General features: G+C 46.9%; 2 protein-coding genes across 3 annotated transcripts; both read left to right on the top strand.

The window, feature by feature from the left end:
• Positions 1–11,655: 11,655 nt before the first annotated feature.
• On the top strand, positions 11,656–14,244 carry LOC103701321 (patellin-3-like). 2 transcript variants are annotated; one of them, XM_008783341.4, is made up of 4 exons: positions 11,656–12,804; positions 13,178–13,302; positions 13,402–13,543; positions 13,671–14,244. In XM_008783341.4, exons 1-4 carry the CDS (start codon positions 11,692–11,694, stop codon positions 13,929–13,931), a joined length of 1,641 nt encoding a protein of 546 aa, XP_008781563.1. In that variant the 5' UTR covers positions 11,656–11,691; the 3' UTR covers positions 13,932–14,244. The 2 variants fall into 2 exon arrangements, with proteins under 2 accessions (XP_008781563.1, XP_008781561.1); XM_008783339.4 differs by having other exon boundaries at positions 13,402–13,579.
• A 6,625-nt stretch (positions 14,245–20,869) lies between these two features.
• On the top strand, positions 20,870–22,655 carry LOC120103885 (MLO-like protein 4). The gene is made up of 5 exons (XM_039120690.1): positions 20,870–21,343; positions 21,428–21,485; positions 21,581–21,795; positions 21,874–21,990; positions 22,376–22,655. The coding sequence occupies exons 1-5, from the start codon at positions 20,966–20,968 to the stop codon at positions 22,439–22,441; spliced, it is 834 nt and encodes a 277-aa protein (XP_038976618.1). The 5' UTR covers positions 20,870–20,965; the 3' UTR covers positions 22,442–22,655.
• The last annotated feature ends 1,037 nt before the right edge of the window (positions 22,656–23,692 follow it).

Here is a 23,692-nt window from a genome sequence, read left to right as displayed (position 1 = left end):
GGATGGCGCCTTCCGGTTGGAGGCAGTGTGGACTTCTCCTTCGTCCACTTCTTCTTCATCCGCGCTGGCTCTTCGTCTCTTTCGTGAGACGCCGATGGCGCCTCCGGTTGGAAGCACCCACTTCCGACGGAATTGCAACCGCTTCAGATGGAGGTTTCGGGATCCCAGATCTTCAGCTCCTCGGAGTCTCCACCTCTTCTTTACTTTCTTTACACCCTAATTCCCCTCTGGGAATTCCTTGTAATCACACGAGCACGCCGTTGTAACCAGAAATTATTGAAATGCAAAGTGTTATACATTTTTGAACTGTCTTTCTGGCATCGTCGTTCTACTGGTAATACATCCGCAGGTTAGCGGAATTCCAGCTCCTTAGAATTTCTCGACCATCTAGGGCCTCCAACTGGTAGGAGCCAGGTCGGTTTACCCAGCGAACCTTATATGGGCCTTCCCAATTTGGCGCTAGCTTCCCACCTTCCGCAGGTCGAGATGCTTTAGCTCGCCTTAGCACCAGATCTCCGATTCTGAAAAGCTTCGGTCGGACCTTGGAGTTGTAATATCGGGCCACCCTCCGCTGATACATCGCCATCCGAACCTGCGCCATTTTCCTCGCTTCTTCCAAGAGATCCAGGTTCCCTCGGAGTTGTTCCGAATTGGCCTCGGGTCGGTGCGCGGCCACCCGAGGTGAGGGGAGTCCGAGCTCCACGGGGACAACGGCTTCCGTGCCATAGGTTAGGCTGAAAGGCGTCTCCCCGGTAGGGGTCCGATGCGTGGTCCGATACGCCCAAAGGACATTCTCGAGTTCTTCGACCCAAGCTTGCCCCGTCCGACCGATTCGCGCTTTGATTCCTTGGAGGATTGTCCGATTTGTGACCTCGGCCTCGCCGTTGGTTTGGGGATGCGACACAGATGTGAACCGATGCTCGATCCCGAACTCCTCGCAGAAGTCACGAAAATGCTTGTTGTCGAACTGTCGCCCATTATCCGAGATGAGGACCCGAGGCACCCCAAATCGGACAATGATGTTCTTCTTCACGAACTTCCGGACTTGCACCTCCGTGATAGTGGCCAGCGGCTCTGCCTCCACCCACTTGGTGAAGTAGTCGATTGCAACAATCAAAAATTTCCGCTGAGCTGAAGCGACGGAGAATGGTCCGAGGATATCCATTCCCCACTGGGCGAAGGGCCAGGGGGCAGTGATTGGTGCCAAGGGGACAGAAGGGACTCTCTGGACGTTGGCGTGGCGCTGGCAGGCGTCGCATTTCCGTACATGATCCTTTGAGTCCTCCAACAAGGTAGGCCAATAATAGCCTTGCCTCATGATCTTATGCGCCAAGGACCTAGCCCCCAGGTGCGATCCGCAGATGCCTTCGTGGACTTCGCTGAGGGCGTACGCCGCTTCCGAGGGGCGGAGGCACCTTAAGAGGGGGGCGGTGAACGAGGTCCGATACAGCCTCCCTTCATAGAGTACGTAGTGGGCGGACTTCATGACGAGTCGCCGAGCTTGATCTTCGTCCTCTGGGAGGATCCCTTCGGCGAGGTAGGCGACGAGCGGGTCCATCCAAGATGGCTCCGGATCAATCGCCATCACCGCTCCGGCCTCGCCGATGCTCGGGGCATCCAGGGTCTCCAGGTAGATCGCCCTCGATAAGTTGTGCGCGTCTGCGCCCACCAAGCGGGACAGCCTGTCGGCCCTGGCATTTTCGCTTCTTGGGACCTGCTGAATGTCAACACTGCCGAGGTCGGGAATGAGTGCTTGCACCTTCCAGACATAGCTCTGCATGGTCGGGCTCCGAGCCTCGAACTCCCCTCGGACCTGCCCGACCACCAGCTGGGAGTCGGTGAAGACCTTCAAACGCCGGATGCCGAGCTCCTTGGTGAGTTTGAGTCCTGTGACTAGGGCCTCGTATTCCGCCTCGTTGTTGGTCACTGGAAATCCGAACCTCAAGGCATACTCGGCTATCACTCCATCGGGACTGGTAAGGACCAGCCCGGCCCCTCCACCTTCGGGGTTCGACGACCCATCAATGTGAAGCGTCCAGATTGGGAGGTCGAGGCTGGGTGTTTCCGGCGGCCTAGGTTCCGCCTCCTGCACAGTGCACTCAGCGAGGAAGTCCGCGAGCACCTGGGCCTTGATGGTGGGTCGGGGCTGGTAGCGGATGTCGAACTCACCAAGTTCTACTGCCCACTTCACCAGCCGTCCCGCATTCTCAGGATTGCTGAGGATCTGCCGCAGTGGTTGATCGGTCAAGAGGGTGACAGGATGAGCCTGGAAATAGGGGCGAAGCCTCCTGGCCGCGGTGAGCAGCGCGAAGGCGATCTTTTCCGCCTTCGTATACCGCGTCTCGGCATCCCGTAGGACCCGGCTGATGTAGTACACAGGCTTCTGGAGCTTTGCCTCTTCCCGAACCAGTACTGCGCTGACTGCGGTTGGGGAGACCGCCAGATAGAGGTAGAGCATCTCCCCCTCTTGCGGCTTGGACAGCAGGGGAGGAGACGCCAAGTACTCCTTGAGTTGGTCGAATGCCACTTGACATTCGGCCGTCCAAAGGAAGTCTTTTGGGCGCTTCAACACCTTGAAGAACGGTTGGCAGCGTTCGGCCGATTTTGCCACAAATCGTCCGAGCGCGGCGACCCTTCCAGCGAGCTCCTGAACCTCCTTCACTTTGGTCGGAGGGGACATATCTTGGATGGCCTTGATTTTGTCCGGGTTGGCCTCGATCCCCCGCTGGTTGACAATGAAACCGAGGAACCTCCCGGCCGAAGCACCAAAGGCGCACTTCGCTGGGTTCAGCTTCACGCGAAACTTCCGCAAGGTGGCGAAAGTCTCCTCCAGATCCGCAATGTGCTGGTCTGCATGGCGACTCTTCACCAGCATATCGTCCACGTACACCTCCATGTTCCGGCCAATCTGCTCCTTGAAGATTTTATTGACGAGGCGCTGGTAAGTGGCGCCAGCATTCTTCAGACCAAAAGGCATTACCTTGTAACAGTACAGCCCCCGGTCTGTTATAAAGGCAGTTTTCTCCTCGTCCTGTGGAGCCATCATTACCTGGTTGTAGCCGGAGAAGGCGTCCATGAAAGACAGCAGCTGATATCCGGAAGTCGCGTCGACCAGTTGGTCTATCCGCGGAAGCGGAAAGCTATCCTTGGGGCATGCCTTGTTCAGGTCGGTGTAGTCGACGCACATCCTCCACTTTCCGCTCGCCTTCCGGACAAGTACGACATTTGCCAGCCATTCGGGGTAGCTGACCTCCCTTATGAATCCTGCCTCCAAGAGCTTGTCTACCTCCTGGTCGACCACTCGGATCCGATCCGGGGCACAGTGTCTCTTCTTCTGCTTTACTGGTCGGTGGGTCGGGTCGACGTTGAGGGCGTGAGAAATGACCTCCGGGTCGATCCCAGGTACATCGGCCGCCGACCAGGCAAATACATCAGCATTGGCTCGGAGGAATTCCACTAACCTGAGCCGAGCTTCCGAGTCGAGGTTGGCACCGACCCGGACCGTACGGTCCGGGCGACCCTCTTCAAGGGGAACTTCGATCACACCCTCGGCCGGCTCCCCGTGCCGCAAAGCCACCTCGTCTCTGGCGTCAAGAGACTCGACGCTTAGGGCCTCCACGGGCTTCTTCCCTTTGAGAGTTACTAGGAAACATTGCCGTGCGGTCGGTTGGTCACCTCGGACCTCTCCAATCCCGGCCGCCGTGGGGAACCGCATTAGCAAATGGTATGTAGAGACTACCGCGCGAAGGGCGTTCAGTCCGGGTCGTCCGAGGATAGCGTTGTAGGCCGAGGGAACACGGACGACCAAGAACCCGAGCCGCACCGTGGCTTCTGCGGGTGCAACGCCCGCAGTCACAGGCAGCTCAATGACACCTTCGGCCGAGATAGCGTCTCCAGTGAATCCTATGAGGGGGGTGGATGTTTTGTGCAACACTTGTCGGGACAAGCTCATCTTTTGGAAGGCCTCGTAAAACAAAATATCAGCTGAGCTTCCACTATCCACAAGAACACGCCTTACATCATAGTTCGCCATAGTGAGGGAGATCACCATGGCATCATCATGGGGGGTCTGAACCCCCTTTACATCTTCATCACAAAAAGTGATTACATTACCGACCCTCTGCCTCTTTGCGACGGCTGCCCTTGATGCTTCAGTCGAGCCCCCCGCGTTCCTCTCGGGCCGGGGGCAGCCCCCAGTGATAGTATGGATCACGCCCGCGACGGGTCGATTCTGCTCCCGAGGCTCCGGAGGGGCCGGGTCGGCCGGACGCGAGTCTGCGGGGGGACGTCGGTCGTTCACGTATCGACCGAGACGCCCTCGGCGGATGAGAGCCTCGATCTCGTCCCGAAGCTGGAAGCAGTCTTCGGTGTCGTGGCCGTGGTCCCGGTGGTACTCACAGTACGCCCGAGAGGGCCTCCTCCCAGGGATCTTCTTCATCTGTCTCGGGACCGGGAGGTCCTCTCGCCCCTTGATTTCCATGAGGATCTGGGCCCGGGGAGTCAGGAGAGGAGTGTACCGGTTGAAACGTCGGGGCGGAGAACGAGGGCGTAGGGCGCCGTGGTTCCTCGCCGGCGACGGGCTTCTGCGCCGACGTTGAGGCGTCGGGCTCCTCCCCTGGCGTGCCTCTTTTCGCCTTTTCTTCCCGAGCTTTGGAGGGATCTCGGCGGCCTCCTTGCTCCGGTGGGCGGCCGCCTCCTCGGCGTCCGCATACTGGTTCGCCCGGGACAACAGCTCCGGGAAGCTCCGCGGCAGGCGTTTCTCCAGGGAGAAGGTGAGTCTGCCCTTTCGGAAGCCACGCTTCAGGGCTGAAAGAGCCACCTCCTGGCTCAGGTTCCGGACTTCCAACGTAGCCTTGTTGAAGCGGGTAAGATAATCCCGCAAGCTTTCTCCCTCGTTTTGCCGGACATCAAAGAGGGAGTCGGAGACCAGTCGCCGCCGGCTACTGACGGCGAAATGGGTGATGAAGAGGCGGGTAAACTGATCAAAGGATTGGATCGAGTTAGCCTCCAGGCCGGCGAACCACGCCCTTGCCGGGCCACGGAGGGTCGCCGGGAAAGCCTTGCAGAGGAGAGGACCTGATGCTCCGTGGAGGAGCATAAGGGTCCTGAAACTCTCGACGTGATCCCGCGGGTCCGCCGCCCCGTCATAGGGCTCGATCGCCGGCATTTTAAACCCCGGCGGATTCGGGGTCCGCAGGATCCTCGAGGCGAGCGCCGGTTGGGAGGAGATCTCCAAGTCGGCGAAGGGATCTTTAGAGTGGCCCTTCAGGACCTGGCGTTGTCGGTGGAGATCGTCCACCCGCCGGTCCAGGGAGCGCGACCGATGGGTGGGAGACAAGGAGCACCGAGAGGGGGACCGACTGGAGCGCAGGTTCCTTGAGGACTGGGGGGTCTGGGAATGCGCCCGGGCCCGCCTCTTGTACCCCGCGCAGCTTCGATGGGACGGTCCCGGCAGAATGGACCGTGCTCGAGAATCTTCCTCGCGCCGGCGCTCCTCCCCATGGGAGAGGAAGGAGCGCGGGTTAAGGAGGACAGGTGAGCGCTCAGGGAGCAGCGGCTCCTGGGCCCGCTGCGGCGCCCGAGACATCACACCCTGCAAGTTCTGCACCGCCTCCGCGAGGGTGCGGACCTGCTGGGCTAACTGGTCGAACTGAGCGGCTTCGACCATCTGAATCGGGGGTGGAACGGTAGAGTGTTGCTGAGAATGTGTTGGAGACGCAGCGGCCTCCCGGCCGGAGGCGCGAGAGGCCCCGCGACCGGAGGCATTGGAAGCTCCACGACCACCTCGCCGTGCCATTACGATCGCTCTAAGATTCGGACCCTTCCTCTAGCGCCAACTGTTGCTGGTGGTCCAAACCGAGAACGATTGGCACAGCGGTGTGAACGGGATTCCGTCTGAGCTGCCTTGGTCGATGTTGATTGTGCTCCACCTTCCACCGAGAAACCTGCAAGCAAGCCTCGCACCACCACTGGGGTAGTGGGGGCCCTCCGACGATCAAGTCAGAGGAGATTGGAGGAGGAGGAGAGATGATAATAGCAAGCAAGAGAGTGCTCTGGAAGATATTGCTTACCCCCCCTTCTCCCCCCAGCCGCATATATACCTGGCTGGGGGGTCTCTCAGGGGGGTTTGTCATCGTGGGGCGCGATGGAGTGGCCACTGACATGGCCGTTACAGGGCGTCGTGGAGCAGCGCTGGGTACGGCCATGACAGGGCGTAGTGGAGTTCCGCTTTGTACGGCTGATACAGGAGATCGTGGAACAGCATCGGATACAGCCGTTGCAGGGAGTAGTGGAGCAGGAGGCCTCGGCGTGCCTCTGGGAAGCAGCCTGTCGTTATCAAGAGATCTCCGACTCGGGGTCGGAGTGCTGGATCAGGGGGCAGCTGACTCGGGGTCGGGCTGCGTTGCTGAGGATATCCGACTTGGGGTCGGATTGCTAGATTAAGGGGCAGCCGACTCAGGGTCGGGCTGCGAAGCCGAAGATGTCCGACTCGGGGCCGGACTGCTGGATCGAAGGGCAGCCGACTCGAGGTCGGGCTGTGGAGCCGAAGATGTCCGACTCGGGGTCGGATTGCTGGATCAAAGGACAGCCGTAGTCTTCATGGGCGCGCGTGCCGGTCACGTGGAGCATGGCGGCTTAGTTCCCCCGTAACAAGAGGCATCCCACACACTACACTACACATAGCAGACAGATTCTGGAGGTCCTGGGTCCATCTTGTCTAATTCAGCCGGCAATGTTAAGGGAGAAAAGGCATGTGGATTCGATCCAAGGGGAGGCAGGGCCACTTTAGTTTAGTGCAATGGTTTCGAGCTCCGTCACTGGCACCAAATCAAATTGGTCCTTGAATTGGCCCGGCTAGCCCAATACTCAAGATTGGGCTCAACGTGTAGTTGCAGGGCTGGTGGGAAATATTAGACTACATTTAATGCAGTTCAAGCAAGCCCAAGGATACGGACAAAAAACATGGAAGGAAATGGCACCACTGCTAATCTCTTACAACTTGTAATATGTTGGAGAGAGAGGATGTGTCTCTTTTGAGATGATGCATATTTACTAGGAGGCAAACGGGTAGCGGACTGAATGATTTTCTTCGTGACTGATCATTTCGGTGGAGTTCTCTGGATCGATGACGCACAGACCCTAAGAATTATTAAACATATTCATGATAGAATATTGTGACTCGTCTGTTTTAGCAAAAAGAAAAGAAAAAAAACTTTGCCATAGAAATTAGATTAGTGGTCAAGACTTTGGGCCGATAACAATGGATCATATCTTCCACCCCTACTCTTGAAATTCAAGCTTCCCGAGTCTAGTTACGTGTAAGAATTCGTATACTACAGAAAAAAAATGCATTGCATACCTTAACCCTGGGCATTCCCGGAACGTCTGTCATTGATCGAACTCCAACAATCCGTAATCTAGCTCTGGACGAGGAGGACTTCGCAACCGGACTCAAAAAAAATTCGACATAGGTAGAGAGTAGCCACTCATTTGCGTTTCCCTAGGGAAACAATATTCCTAGTCCATAAAAGATCTTGGCATGCAGGTCTTCTAATTTGCAAATGTTAGCACATAAATGACTTGCATAGTGTCATGCAGTACCCGAATCCAATAATATCACATCGAGAGGCGAACTAAACCAGCTTAAGCTATCATGGATCACCTCACTATGCCATCTCTCTACCTTGATGGAGAAAATCCTATGTACCATCTTATTGGCCACCAGAAAACTATGCCAACTTAAATAATAGTTGTGAGAGATTTTCTTTCTTAATTGCTGGATATTTTATTTTTCGATGCTTATGGATGTATTTACTCTAGATTTGTTTAATAATTTTAGTTTACTCTAGATTGGTTTAATGAACAGACATTCAGATATACACCTGGCTCCACATATTGGAATCACTTAGGACATCATGGAGGCCATATCCAATGTCCCAGTTGGTCCTTTTATAAACTAGCTCTTGCCCTTGTTCTTATATTTTGAGATACTTATGTACGAGTGTTAATAATATTTGCTTGGCCATGTACAAAGGGATATGGGTAGGGATGCGAGCTTTTGTGTTGGATTCCAATAATTCCTACTTTGCACAGCTTGGACTTGCTTTCTGGCCTTCTCGATGGTCATCACCTCCATCATCATCCACCCTAATTCAAACCTAATTCTCACATATCAATCTTTTTTTTTCTTGTTTTTTTTAGGTAAACTCACATATCAATCATTGTGCTTGACCTTTACAACCACATCATTCATATAATCTTTTGCTTATTGTTTTCGAAAGAAAGCATTCATATAATATTAAATATGTCCAAAAGAAACATGAGATCAAGGACGCCCTGTCCACAGGCATGGCATGACAATACCTTCAAAGGTGGTGTCAGGCTTTGGTTCTGAGATATAACAACAGGCATGGGACCAAGGTCCTATCAATAAAAAAAGATCCTACCACATAAACTAGTTGATACCTCTATGTGACAAATATTTTCAATCTCCGATAATCTTATAAAAATTCTTCAGAATTAACAAAAAAATAAAAAAAAAATATTTGAGAGCTAGACATACAGAGAGTAAATTTCAGATCGATGATAAAATTACAATAGGTTAAATTTGGAAGGATTATATTTATGTAAAAGGTTTTTTTCTTTCTTCAATTTAATTAATGCAATCGATATTTGCTTGTTATGAAGCTGAAAAAGGTGCTGCTACAAGTAAAATAAACTTATCTTCCTTTAAAAAAACTATCGCAATAGCGGATAGGTGAGCACCGGTCCTCGAGATCTTGTTGCAAGTCTTAAGACTTCAATTTATTGGTGCTTGATCAGGCACCATGTTCCTTTGTGAAACTCCATTTCTGAATGGAATATGAATGTGCTTGTTGCGGGGACGGCACTTTGGCCGGAGCCTTACACAACAGCATAGCCCACATTAAGCTAGTAGAGAAAGAGGATTGCGTTCCTTCCGAGGTATTGTCCGCTTTGGGCGCTCCGGCCTGCGCGTCCAGCGCTGACGGAGGGAGACTGGTGCCCTCGAGAGGAAAGGATTTCCACCCCCCCATTTAAGGCACAGAACCTTTTCGCTACTAGCCGATGTGGGACTATGTTTAGGTTTCCCCCGCAATATAGCCCCCCAGCGGGGAGGTTCCTGTGGCGCCTCCCAATCCTGGGGGTAGTCAACGGCAGAGGGGGCCCTTCCCACAGACGGCGCCAACTGTTGCGGGGACGGCGCTTTGGCCGGAACCTCACGCAACAGCATAGCCCACATTAAGCTAGCAGAGAAAGAGGACTGCGTTCCTCCCGAGATACCGCTTTGGGCGCTCCGGCCCGCGCGTCCAGCACTGACGGGGGGAGACTGGTGCCCTCGAGAGGAAAGGATTTCCACCCCCTATTTAAGACACAGAACCTTTTCGCTACTAGCCGATGTGGGACTATGTTTAGGTCCCCCCCCCCCCCCGCACCAGTGCTTACTCCTGGAAACCTGAACATGATTCATAAACCTCATGGACAACATCCATTTTGAAATTAGATATGAAATTACTGGAGCACTTGGAGGTGTTTTAATTTGAATGATACATGATAGATACCAGGTCTTTGTCACAAGAAAAAATGCTGCATCTCAATATATCTGCAAGTTAATATGAACTTTTGCTACAGGCATGCACCAGTACCGCAAGATTAGCCAGAGATTTTCTATCAGGCAGATTTTTGCTGATTTCAACTACTAACATGTCTTTGTATAATTTAGCAAACTGAATAATACAATCCTCTAATTCGTTGAATTTAGCTCGTCAATCGATCTAGTTAATTACTTCGTCATATTAATATAGACTTCATACTTGCTCCCACGTACTTCGGCTTTTCTCCCTATACATATATATACACACACACACAGTAGGCCATGCCTTCAAATATGAGCGGAAGAGCAAAGAAGCCGAGTCATGTTAAGCTTAAAGCTACTCCAGCTCGGCCTATTGATTATCTCGAGACCAAGCTTATATTAAAAACATTAAATCTAGTTATTATTTTCTCATCAGACTCAGTAACCTTGCAAACATTTTGGTTAAATCTCTCTGGAACTGGAAACATTCTTACCGCGCCTGTAAGCTAAAAAAGGAATGATTTTGAAGGTAGACTATAGATTGCAGAGTGGGAAAGAGGAATCGACGAAGAACCCATTCACCTTCAGCCCTTGCGAACAGTGTGAAGTCTTTCTTTCTCTTCATTACAATAGGATTATTCTTGCATGAATTAGGTTGTGCCAGTTGCCCAAGGCCCACGGAGGAGCACACCAACCCAATTGGACGCAGGTTCAGCTCAGGCATAGCTGTGTAAGGCTGGCCAGGCCTACAAAAGTACCAAGCGAGTGTCATGAAAGGAAAGGACAAGCAGAAGAAATCTAAGGACACGGTGATTAGCATGACGGCCGAGTTGGACCGTTGCAAAGAGAATACCCAGAATACCGTCTGCCAAATGTCCCAAATCCGGCGTGTGGAGAGATCCTGTGGGCTTATTCTCTGCCAACTTTTGCAGTCTCCTCACGCCGTCCGTCCTCCAGTCTCGGTCACGACCACCAACCTGCAAGCAGGAAAAAAGAAGCTAATTTAACATCATCCTAGTTCTCGTTATCACATGAAAAATAAAGAAGCGTAGGAGCAAGGCCTTCTTGAATTGCCATGGGGCACCACTTTTTCCTCACGCATGCTTGCAAAAGCCAACCTCCTTTATGGAACAAGGAACCGTTGATCCCTTCTTCTCTCCTTTCTGTGGGCTAATGACAAAAGCACTGAACTGCCAGCTCTCACTTGTGGAAAACTTTGTACATGCTCTAATACACGAGATTATTCAATGTACTTACATATGAATAGTGTTATGAATGTATAGATAGTGTTGTGTAGTACGAGCTACATTCACGGCAGATCAAACTCATGCATAGAAACTTTCTGTGAGCCTAAACTATGGACGATGAACCATTGAAATTTGCTGGTTTATTTTTAAATAAATTTTTGATATATATGATAAATAATTTTTTGGTAATTACAAGAGTTAAGCTACCTATCTTTCTTTTTTGAAATTCACTAGAAATTTCTAGACACGGGTCCAACATGTAGTCTGTTGGCTAAATCTTAACTCGGGACACTTGCAAAGAAGGTTACCATGCAGAGACTCCCTTAGATAAAAACAGTATATATCTTTGCAATCATTTGATATATTGATGTACAACGATGCATTATGTTCTAATAAGAAGCAATGATGCTTTCAAATCTTAATGCAGGTGGAGATATATAGACCATGCTGTAAATAACAAGGTACGTATATACCTAGTAAAGCAGAAGGTTATATTCTTGCATGGAAAACTTATTTTTAAGAGAGATCTGGTAGTAAGATTCTCCATGGATGAAGCATTGCTATTGGCTCCTTTGTTGATTAGATTTAATTAATTAATCTAATTGATAATTACAAGAGTTAAGCTTCCCACCAAGAATTTTTTAAATTTTGTTTTGGAATTTACTTGAAAAGATAAAAAATGGTGGGCTCCTCCTCTGGCGGGTCCCGCCTGACGGCCTGAGCAGTCCAAGGCTGGCCAACGGACCCTGACAGACTGGTATCTCTCTCCATCTACGTGTATATAAATTTCTCCCACTCACCCATAAGCCTATGACGCTCTCTCTTCGATTTTTCTCGACGCCCAAAGCAATGGCCGAGGAGACTCAGACCAAGGCATCCGAGGCGGCCCAGGAGGTCGTCGTCGCCGGGGGGGCGGCGGCGGCGGAAGAGAAGGAGGTGTCGAAGGAACTACCGCCGCCGCTGCCGGCCTCCGAGGCAGAGGAGGACCCCAAGAAGCCCTCCGGAGAGGAGGCGGCGTCCTCTACTGACGTCGTCCATTCCGTCTCCTTCAAGGAGGAGGGCAACCTCGTCGCCAACCTTGAAGACCCAGAGAAGAAGGCTCTCAACGACCTCAAGCAGCTCGTCCAAGCCGCCCTCGCCAACCACGAGTTCTCCCCTCCACCGCCACCCCCGCCGGCGGCGGAGCCACCGTTCAAGGCTGAGGAGGAGGCTAAGCCTGAAGTACCCCCTCCCCCGGCGCAGGCGACAGAGGAGCCAGCCCCACAAGCGGACGTCCCTCCGCCGCCGCCGACGGCGGCGGCGGAGGCCGTCGTGGAGAAAGATGGCGCCCGGACAGTAGAATCCATTGAAGTGACCGTCGTCCCCGCCACCTCCCCGTCACCCTCCGAGGAGGCGCCTCCTGCGGCGCCGGAGGAGGAGAAGACCCCTGCACCCCCGCCGGCCGCGGCGGCGCAGCCGCCGGAGGAGGTGTTAATCTGGGGGATCCCGCTCCTCGGCGACGAGAGGAGCGAAATCGTCCTCATGAAATTCCTCCGAGCCCGGGACTTGAAGGTCAAAGAAGCCATGGCGATGCTGAAGAACGCCGTGATTTGGAGGAAGGAGTTCGGCATCGAGGCGCTCCTCGAGGAGGACCTCGGCATCCCGGAGATGGAGAAGGTGGTCTTCATGCACGGCACCGACAAAGAGGGCCACCCGGTGTGCTACAACGTCTACGGGGAGTTCCAGAACAAGGAGCTCTACGCCATGGCCTTCGCCGACGAGGAGAAGAGGCAGAGGTTTCTGCGGTGGAGGATCCAGTACCTTGAGAAGGGCATCCGCCAGCTGCTCGACTTCAGTCCTGGCGGAGTCTCCACCATGGTTCAGGTCACTGATCTCAAGAACTCGATCGGCCCCATGAAGCGTGAGCTTCGCCACGCCCTCACCCTGCTCCAAGATAATTACCCTGAGTTTGCTGCTAAGCAGGTATATTTGAATCCATCACTAATTCTCCGTCTCATTCAATATATCTCTCTCTGCTTTTATGACTTGCTTTTGAGGTCATCGTTTGTGTTGCGCTTGAAATAGAAAAAAAAAAAAAAGTTTAGATTTTTATTTCCAGTATTGCCTTTTTTGCATTGGTCTTAATCAAGTTGGCTTTTTTTATCAAAACCATACCAATATAAGGTTTGAATTCCAATATAATTTTTAGCTAGAAGGGAATAATTCCAATATAATCAAGCTAAATTGCGTTGTGTCTTGTTATTTTTTGGCCTTTGTTCTTTAAACAATTTTGCTTACAGAAAGGTTGGGTTTCTTCTGATTGTTAAAGAGTAATAACATGTTTGGGCCTTGTCAGATATTCATCAATGTTCCATGGTGGTATCTTGCTTTCAATCGAATGATCAGTCCGTTCTTCACCCAGAGGAGCAAGAGCAAGTTTGTTTTTGCTGGGCCATCCAAAACAGCTGAGACCCTTTTCAAGTCAGTGGAGATCTGCCGAGCTTCTTCTATGTTTTTAAGTCATTTTAGGCAATTAAGTTTGAGAATTTTTTTTCATATTCTTTTGTTTGATGCATGCAGATACATTGCTCCTGAGCAAGTCCCAGTACAGTATGGAGGCCTGAGCAAGGAGAAGGACCCCGATTTCACTGCTGCTGATGCGGTTACTGAGATCGCCATCAAGCCCTCGACGAAGCAAGTCATAGAGATACCGGTTAATGAGGTGCGGAGCTTGTTCCTCTCACCAATTCATCAAATGGTTTTGCTTCTAAACTATCAACTACTATGCCATGTCCTTATGAAGGTGGTTTCAGAAAATGATCTTTGGACTGGAATGCTATTCCTTGCAGAAATGCCTTCTTGTTTGGGAGCTCCGAGTCCTGGGATGGGATGTGACCTTCGGTGCGGAGTTTGTGCCGAGCTCGGAGGATGGATACACTGTGATTGTGCAGAAGGCTAGGAAATTGGTTGCTGCTGATGAACCTGTGGAGAAGAACAGCTTCAAGATTGGAGAAGCAGGCAAGGTGGTTCTCACAGTGGACAATACCACCTCAAAAAAGAAGAAGCTCCTCTACAGATACAAGATCAAGAGCTCTACTGTATCCCTTTGAGGAGTTGCCTGGAGAAGGGATAGAAGGAAAGTGACCATTGTTGAGGGACTTTTTTCACTGGATGGATGCAGACTTGAGTTGGTGTTATTTGGGAAGATGCTTATTCTACCAGTATTTTTGCATCTTGTTCCTATTATTGAGTTGATTATTTTGTTTAGTGTAAGCGTATTGATGTTGTGTTTTTTGGGGGTCTCTGTCAACTTTATTATTTACTTTGTAAATTATCTGTCTACATTTGGTCTCTCTGGTGTTACTCTTATTATATGATTGCTTTGCTAGAAACCTGTGCCATGGAGGCATCCATTTGTTTCTATTCTTATTTCTGAATCCTTCTTGTTTGTTGATTAGGCTTTCTGACCATTCTTTCCCCAGCACACACATAAACAAAAAAAAAAGGGAAGAATCCTTCTTGTTTATCTTTATTTTTCTTTGTTCTCATTCTCTGTATCAAGAGTTCTATCTAACAACTAGCTGTTTTCAGAAATATATAAACTTTTGCTGATTTCTTCAATCCATGGAAACAAGTTTCCATCGTTCTCTTCTTACATTTGCCGATTCGAGCTCATGAGATCAGAAGAACTCGGCGAACGTAACATGCCCTCCAACACCTATTTATTATTCTTTGGTTGCATTACAATAAATGTTACCTCCAAGGTGGAATTAGAGACGAAAGTTATCAATGGCCTCCAGGGACAAAGGAGAGGGACAAGAGTAATGATGCCGGGACTCTGACCTCTCTGTGCTGCAGATGAATCCTATGTTCACTGATGCAGGATTTACTTGCATATGAGCAAAAATGGGCATTAAGAAAGAGGGATGTGCTTCCCTTTTTGTCAACAAAACATCAGTCAGGTCCTTGTTTTGAGGCGTGACCTAGTGTTTCTGGTGCAGGAAATAAAAAAATATTGAGTAAATTACTTTTTTTTTTGTTTGCTTTCTGAACTCTACGTTTATTACATTTACATCATCCAGTAGTTTATATGATCTACATTTGCACCCATAGAGTTAGTAAATCCATCCGAATGAGTAAAAAAATACATATTTTTTTTTATATCCTTAGATAGCTATTATATATATAATATAGTTATTTTGATCGTTTAAAAAAAAATGATGCAGCATTTGAATCCTATTTAAAATTAACAGTTTATTTAATATCCTGTTAAGTTTTGGATTAAAGTATTTAATAAAATAAACTTAAGAAAAATAAATGTAGGTTTTCCGAACTACTAAGTGTAAATGTAATTTATTTATAATTTTAAGAAGATTTTTGTAATTTGTAGCATTCACTCTAGGCATGAACCTTCTCCAGCCATATAGCCTTTGACTGTTGGATTTCGTTCTCCATGTCTTATTTGCATTCTTATCCATAACTTTCCTTCTTCTCAACTGTTCACCATTAGGTAACTGGGGACTTTGGGACTTTGGTAGTGATTGGATTAGAAGTTCCCCACCATTTACGTTGTTCGTGATTAAAGCATGAGCTGTTGTCACGTTCCTCTTCAGCTTCTCCCACCCCAATCCACCTGTTTGGGTCCATGAGAAATGAAAAACTGCTCCTAAAAATCATAAAAACTTGATTAATAATCCTTATGTTATACTATTTTAAATGTTTGATTTCATCTTTAAGACCTTTTTGGATTCCGACTCTATATCAACTTGCTGGAAGCCAGATGTGCTAGAATTTAGAACGTGAGTGTGGCCCCCTCATCCACTCCTTGGAGGGCACTTTCTCTTCCCCCTAGACACGTATCAAGCTTTTATAGACATGGGCCAAATGCCATCAGGACCATTCCCCCTTCTTTTAATCCAAAGGAGGAGGACAATCTCATTCTATCATTTGGAAATTATTGTTAGGGAAATGAATGATTCCATTTCATCTTTTACCCTGAAATTGGTCACCAAAGACTTCTTTAAGATATAGTACGAGATTAATTGACCTAAGTGAAAGTATTGCCTACTTAATATTCCACAAAATCATGATTTTGTAATCTTTTCAATGTTGTTACCCAATTTTATTGATTAATTGAATAATGTAATAAAGTTCCCTTTATTTTCACATGTTTACCTGCTTATATGCATGGTCATGTACCATATGCAGCAAACAATTGATATTCTAAAAGTTGAAGAATAACTTGACTAAATGATCGCCATTGACACAAAACCCTACCATGATTCAAGCTAGCAATTTCAGAGAGTAATTTTGTCCTTGAGCAAAGCTAAAATAGCAATCACCCCTGTAGACAACCTTGGCGAAATAGGTTTAATGTAAGCACATGATCTTTTCATTTCATTTTATTTTAAATTTTTTAAAGAGAGGGAGGGCAACGCACTCGTTGTTTAATTTTCTTGATTCTAATACTTGAAATGCACTATCCATGATTCGAACCCCAAAATCTCTGTAATGAGCCCTAGTTCGTGCTGCAAATAGTCTTTCATCTCTGAAGGTCTGTTTAACCGTAAAATCTTATCGACCCAATAAGATCTTTCAATAGGTGCTTTTCTTCCAAGAGCATGCCGTAAGAAAATTTGTTTGGAGAAGAATTTTCAGCCGGAGGGTGGCTAATCATTGGAAAGCAAGGGTAGTTAATGCGCCTCTTAAGGTGATTTATCTTATCCCTATAACTAGGGCTAATTGGCTCGATGTGCTTGCAAACATTTTGTGTTGCCTCTGAGGATAAGTGGTTAGTTTGTCATTGTTCTCGCCAAACTTCGGCCATAGTCGCATAGTTCAACTCCAACAAGGCAGCTGCAGCTGAATGTACATAGCATGCGAGATCGACAAAAACCTAAGATGAACACTTATTAGAGATTCGACACTATGGCTACAATTTTAGAGAGGGGAGGCATTCATAGATAGAGAAATCCCCTCTACCTGTCTATATGACTTACCTACTTGCAATGTGTTCCTCTTTATCTCGACAGAAATTGACTGTTGTTCAGGAGGGATTTCTCTACATGAAGATGTCCCCACTGGATTTTGTTCAAGATTTAATTCAGAAGGAAGAAGACAGACAAATGTCTCATGGGGGCATAACCAAGTCGTTATCAGGATAGGAAAGAAAAAGGAATAGAATATTGGGTTAGAGAGGGTGAGGCATGTGGCTATGTCTCAGGCCTTCTTAGCCTGGTCAAGGTGGGCTCCCATGGGGAATTTGGCTACTTTGCTCCCTCTAATGTGGTGGGTAGGGGGGTAGGGCAAACAAGCATGTGCCTTTCTGATCGCCCTTCCCCACTGATTGTTGGCTGTACTATTGAAAATTTGTAACTTGATAGCACGATGCATCAAAACTTTATAATTTTGTGGTAAGACACAAAAATTATTTTTACATCTTCGTACGATCAGATGCAAACCCTAATCCTTCACTAGCCACTCATCGGGACACTTGGCGTCTACATCCCTTTCACCTCGTCCCCCTTTCTCTTCATTGCTTTTCCTTCCCCCCCCCCCCCCCCCCCCCCCCCCCCCCCCTCTCTCAGTTTGCTCAAGATGCATGAAACCTTGAAGATGGATTAGGAAACCAAGTTCTTTTGAAAACCTCCTCATAGGAGAGAGGTAATGGGGGTGCACTTAAGCACTTGGCTGCCATAAAACTAGATCATCACCCAAAGCCTTGTCCTAGCATCTTAGCCAAGAGGGAGTTCCCGAATATTATGAGCCACTAGACTATTGATCGGATGACCTAAAACTAAAGGGAGATGAATTGGTGCATAAATGATCAAAAAGCTACAAAAAAAAAAAACCCTGCCCATTTAATATTAAGCACAAAACTCAATGGGCTTAGGCCTTAAATGGGTCAACGGGTTGGTTGCAGGTTGGCGAGTTATATATAGGTCGGGTTTGGCTCGAGCATCTCTAACCAGCTAGCAAGTTGGATTGGGTTTGGATAAGATTTTATGAGCCTTAACATATGAGGTCAACTTGACCTAACCCGTTGTTTGCCAACTGTTGTTGAGTCGAGGCAATTTTAGCCATGCCGATTGGGTTTGCCAGATCAGCAGATCATACCTAACCCAATCGGTAAATTGAAATATATGGTTTTAAACTTTTTTAATCTATAGCCAACCATTTAGGACGGAGAAAAACCCATCAAATTAATTGGAGAAAATTGAAACATTTTGCTGTTAGCTCTTTAATTGCTCGACACTTTTTAGACTGGTGTTAAATATTTAACCAGTGTAGCTTTTGGTGGGGGTGGCATCTTGGATGGAAAGAAAGTCTTCCGGGCTGAGTGGAAGATTTAAGAGAAGTTCTTTCTAAATTTAACAAAGTGGGCTTGTTGTCTTGAATGTTTACTTTCGTCACTAAGTGGCTTCTTATAAGAAAAATTGGGGGGAAAAATCAGTTCTTCAGAGATACCAAGTATTCACACTCATGGATTTTCATTGGGAGAGTTCAATTCAGAAGCAACAAGCTTCTTGGGCCTTTTGTCTTACTTGTTTCTAGACATGTCACAGATGAAGCTTTGTGGGTACATAGAAGGAGCTACAGGAACCTTAGCTTCGGCTGCATCATTTAGAGTTCTGTTGGCTTGTAGCATATGGAGTCAATGTTTGGTGCAAGACTGAAGTCCCGAATTCTATCTTTGAAAGTTGTTTTGAATTCTCACAGAAAAACAGAAAAGATTTGGTGGCACACTAAAATTTTATAAGATCTAACAAATTATGCGGTCAAAACTTGGTGCAGACCTATGTGGACAACATATATGCATCAAATTTCAATGATCTTAGGCATATTAGAAAGATCATTTCAATATCTACAATTGCCATATATGATGCTTGGTTAAATTCCACCATTTTGGGTGAAAAATCTGTGGAAATTTATGGCTAAACCAAGCGATAAATTTATTTTAATTTATATATTTTATCATAATGGAAGTCCTCTAATCAGTTAGATCAAGGCCCAGATTAATGTTACAGTTGATATTGTTTGAGAATAATGATCTATCTTGCTAGCTAGCAAAAAGTTTATAAGCATATTGTTTTAAAGCTTGAAAACTTTAAATTACTGAGTTTAACGTTGTGAACTCCACATTTTCTGTTCCCCCCCTTCTTAACTTCCTTCATATTCTTCTTCCATCTCAAAAAAAAATTATCCTAATTTCAATTTTAACATCGCATGGCATTTCTAATTTTTTTGATTTTAGTTTTTTTATCAAAATTGTCTATAAGGTGGTAGTTGGAGGAACAAAGTTCACCGTTTTAGTATCGAATTCCGTACTGGTGCCACACTAGTACAATATTGGTACAATATAGAAATTTTTTTACGTACCGAATGTCGGTATACCATTTATTCGGAGCCAAACCGATACAATATAATATGTCCTGTATTATATGGTTTAGATACAGTATAGAAATTTTTTAACGTATCGAGTATACCACCTATTCGGAACCAAACTGATACAGTAGAATATGTACCGATACAGCGTACCATAGCATTCTTGGAAGGATCATTGCCTACTAAGGCCCTGTTTGGGGGAGCTGTTGGCAGTAGAGCTATTGGAAGTAGAGCTGTTGGAAGTAGAGCTGTCTGAAGTAGAGCTGTTATAAAAAGCTGTTTGCTGTTTGGTAACTACATTCGTAAAGTGCTGTCGTATTTTGTTTTGTGTTTGGTAAACAAACTGAGAAAGTACTTTTATATGACAAAATTACCATAAAGGACATTGCATGGTATTATACAACAGAACATAATAAAACATAATATAAATCAATACATAAATATACGATATAGTATAATATTATTGTAATATAAAATAATATTATGTTAATATAGCATAATAGTAATATAATTATTAGAGTAAATTAATATTTGGTAATATAACATAATATTAAATTATTTAACATAACATATTAATGTATTATGATATAATGTAATATATATTATACTTATAGTATAATACAATAATAAAAGTATAAAATATTATAATTATTAGTATATATTAATTTCTCATAATATAACATAATATTAAATTATTTAAAATAACATATTAATGTATTATAATGTAATGTAATATAATACAATATTTATAGTATAATACAATAATAAAGGTATAAAATATCATAATTATTATTATAAATTAATTTTCCATAATATAACATAATATTAATTATTTAAAATAACATATGAATGTATTATAATGTAATGTAATATAATATAATATTTATAGTATAATACAATAATAAAGGTATAAAATATTATAATTATTAGTACAAATTAATTTTCCATAATATAACATAATATTGAATTATTTAACATAACATATTAATGTATTATGATATAATATAATATGATATTATATTTATAGTATAATACAAAAATAAAGGTATAAAATATTATAATTATTAGTATAAAATAATTTTCCATAATAATTTCCCATAAAATAATTTTCCGCGGTCCAGGGGCTCTTCTTCGTGGTCCACGTTCGAGGAGGACCTCAGCGTGGGCCGCGAGGTTGATGATAAAAAAAAAACAATAGATTGATTTTGGAAGGTATGGAAAAGGATTAAATTTTTTTTCTTCTAAAATATGGTTTAAGAGATGCATACAAAAATTGAAAAGAAAAACACCTTTTCTTACGGAAGGGAGTCTGACGGCTTGGGTTCTTGGCTCCAGCAGATTTTTAGGTTTATAAAGAGATAAACTATGTAATTTTGTTATTTTAATATGGACATTTTTGTCAAAAATACAGCTTTCCAAAAAAGCTGAAACAGCTTCCTTCCAAAAGCTCCAAATTGGAGCTTCCTCCCAAAAACTGTTTTCAGCTTCCCGCAAAAGCTGAAACAGTTTTTTGAAAAATTTACCAAACACAGTTTTTCATCTAAAAGTACTTTTGGAGGGCCAAAAAGTGCTTTCTAGCCCTCCAAAAGCTCCCCAAACAGGGCCTAAGAAATAAAATATTCAGTTCTATATAAGAGTCTAAAATGCAAGCCAGGTGATGGGCTAGCTGTTCACGTAGCTGCTGCGAAATACGTGATTCTCCCCTCTCATCGGTCCCCCCTCCTCCCCCTTCCTACTTCCCCCAACATATTATCATTCCATGTGCTCTTCTTTTCAATATGACTCACCCATAAGTATACTCCCCCAAGAAGGAAAGATCTCCCCCATAATTATACTCCCCCAGATAAAGAAGAGGAAAGATCTCCATTGTGATCGGAAAAGCATCCGAAATGGGGGAAAGACTAAAATATTCCTCGCTTCTCTCGCCCACCGCCTCGTGCTCCCTCCCAAATGGCACCCTTCCGTTCTTCTGTCCTTGCTCTCTCTGGAAGGAGGAGGAGGAGGAGGAGGAGGAGGAGAAGGCATGGGCGAAGGACGGTCTCTGGCGGAGACCCCGACGTGGTCGGTGGCCACCGTCACCACCGCCATGATCGCCGTCTGCTTCTTGGTCGAGCGCTGCATCTACCGCTTCGCCAAGGTATCCGCTCTCTCTCCCCACCTCCCTCTCAAGATCCTCCAACTCGTGCTCTGTTTCTGATTTCTTGTCATCGCTTGAATGCAGTGGCTGAAGAAGACAAAGAGGAAGGCGATGCTCGCCGCTCTCGAGAAGATTCGTGAAGGTTTCTATCCTTTCTTGGAGTTCTTGATTTCCTTCTTAGTTTTGTTTACTGATGCCTAGGTGTTTGTCCCTGTCTTTGGAATTTTTTTTTCGAAGAGTTGATGTTGCTGGGGCTGATATCGTTGATGCTGAGCCAAACGGCTAGGTGGATCTCCGAGATCTGCGTTCCCTCGTCTCTTTTCAACAGCCGATTCTATACCTGCACGGAGAGCGACTTCCAAGAAATGGACGAGGGTTCTGATTCAGTTCCTTCGAATCGGACGAAGGTTGCGAGAAGGCTTCTTGAGGCGTCTCCTCATAACTGTGCTGAGGTGAGAAGGGTTTAGTAATGTAGGTTGTTGTTGTGCTGGATTTCTTTGTATCTTGGTGTTGATGGTCTGTGGCTTCAGGATCATGAGCCATTTGTGTCCTTCGAAGGGCTTGAGCAGCTCCACCGCTTCGTTTTTATTCTTGGGATCACCCACGTGTTGTACAGCTTCGTCACGGTTGTTTTGTCTATGATCAAGGTATAGATTATTTATTCACCTACGGATAATACATATATGTTCCATATCATATTGTTCTTGTTGGTTCTTTTTCTTGGCAGATTGTTTTGTCTATGATCAAGGTATAAGATTATTTATTCACCTACGGATAAGACATATATGTTCCATATCATGTTGTTCTTGTTGGTTCTTTTTCTTGGCAGATTGTTTTGTCTATGATCAAAGTATAGATTATTTATTCACTTACGGATAAGACATATATGTTCCATATCATATTGTTCTTGTTGGTTCTTTTTCTTGGCAGATTGTTTTGTCTATGATCATGGTATAAGATTATTTATTCACCTACGGATAAGACATATATGTTCCATATCATATTGTTCTTGTTGGTTCTTTTTCTTGGCAGATCTACAGCTGGCGGAAATGGGAAAACCAAGCGCACCCACCACCTACTGAGGATTTGCAAGGTTAGACTCTCTGATGTAAGAAGGGATTGCGTTGTCTTTGTTCTGTTATTCTTGGTCATTAATGTAATGTCCGGGCCCACAACCTACTAGGCCCAATGAGAAATGGGCCCAGCTAAGGGTTGGGCCCAAATGTCACTGTAGGCAGTATAATTATAATACTTATCAGAAAAAAAAAAATATTAAAATACGAAGGGATAAGACCGACAGGGAAGGGTGACCCTCACCCCTGCTGGCAGCCGATGCCGGCGCGCCGGAGACAAGGGGGGGCGGCGGCCAGTCCCGGAGTATGGAGGAAAGGAGAGGATGGGACGTCTCAGAGGAGGGTTTCATCCTCTAATCAGTTATTTAAGCCTCTGCCGGCAACCCCAAGTCACAGACCCCCCTAAACACCGAACGAGAGAAAGAGAGAGGGAGCCGGAGCCCTGGAGCCTAAGGCCAAGGAGCCCTGAAGCTCTGAAGAAGGGGGGACTACCAGGGAGGAAGCACTGCCCGACTACACCCGACTACACCCGACTAAAACCAGGTATGGACTCCCTGTTAATAAAATCATAAAGCAAGGAGAAACCCCTCTGTGGGGTATTCTCCCCTCTGTTTCACTGATGAAACAGAGGGGAGGAGACTGGCACAGAATGGAGGAGACTGGCACAGAGAGGGGGAGACCGGCACGGGAGAGAAAAACAGGAGGAGGGCCGTGGGCCGGACCCACAGGCCGCGGGCCGGCCTGAGAACGGCCCAAGCCGAGCCCAACGCCACCCGGGCCGAGCCCAGCCGGACTCGGCCTGCGGGTGACAGGCCCCGGCCGTGGCTGCCCTAGGGCTGAGGGGCAGCCAAGGGCCGCCGGGTCTGCCGTGCCGGCGACCAACGCGGCCTCAAGGCCGCCAGCCCCAGCCGAGCCCCACCTCTCCGCCGGCCGAGAGGTGGTGGCGAGACTCCCACAAAAAAAAAAAAAAAAAAAGAAAAGAACTCACCGGACTTTGAGGCTTCATCCTCTCCGACCATGCCTTGCCGTGGACGGAGCGGGTGGAGGCTCTCGTTTATAGCCGGATCCCGACCCATCTCCGAGCCCTTCCCCTCTCCGGCATTACTTCGGAGGGAGGAAGGGCTGGCCTTCCCTTCCGCCGGCGCTCCGGGGGGAAACTCCACCTCGGTTGGTAGATCGGGGGGAGCCTCGTCTCCCCGGCCGCCTGCAAGGGAAGAAAAAGGAAGAAGAGGAGGGTTTCGGTGGGCCGGAAGTCAGGGTTTCGGTGAAAAATAAA

Source organism: Phoenix dactylifera, unplaced genomic scaffold (genome assembly GCF_009389715.1).
Source record: "Phoenix dactylifera cultivar Barhee BC4 unplaced genomic scaffold, palm_55x_up_171113_PBpolish2nd_filt_p 000859F, whole genome shotgun sequence".
NCBI classification, from domain to species: Eukaryota; Viridiplantae; Streptophyta; class Magnoliopsida; order Arecales; family Arecaceae; genus Phoenix; species Phoenix dactylifera.
This window is presented reverse-complemented; position numbering and strand designations above follow the sequence as displayed.

What these genes read in the sequence shown, in the direction of transcription:
- LOC103701321 (XM_008783339.4), top strand. Translation starts at nt 11,692, where the DNA reads ATGGCCGAGGAGACTCAGACCAAGGCATCCGAGGCGGCCCAGGAGGTC. An exon ending in ACAGCTGAGACCCTTTTCAA is followed by an intron (nt 13,303 to 13,401) that starts GTCAGTGGAGAT and finishes TGATGCATGCAG; the next exon opens with ATACATTGCTCCTGAGCAAG. An exon ending in TCTCACCAATTCATCAAATG is followed by an intron (nt 13,580 to 13,670) that starts GTTTTGCTTCTA and finishes TATTCCTTGCAG; the next exon opens with AAATGCCTTCTTGTTTGGGA.
- LOC120103885 (XM_039120690.1), top strand. Translation starts at nt 20,966, where the DNA reads ATGTGCTCTTCTTTTCAATATGACTCACCCATAAGTATACTCCCCCAA. An exon ending in GCATCTACCGCTTCGCCAAG is followed by an intron (nt 21,344 to 21,427) that starts GTATCCGCTCTC and finishes GCTTGAATGCAG; the next exon opens with TGGCTGAAGAAGACAAAGAG. An exon ending in TTGTTTTGTCTATGATCAAG is followed by an intron (nt 21,991 to 22,375) that starts GTATAGATTATT and finishes TTTTCTTGGCAG; the next exon opens with ATCTACAGCTGGCGGAAATG.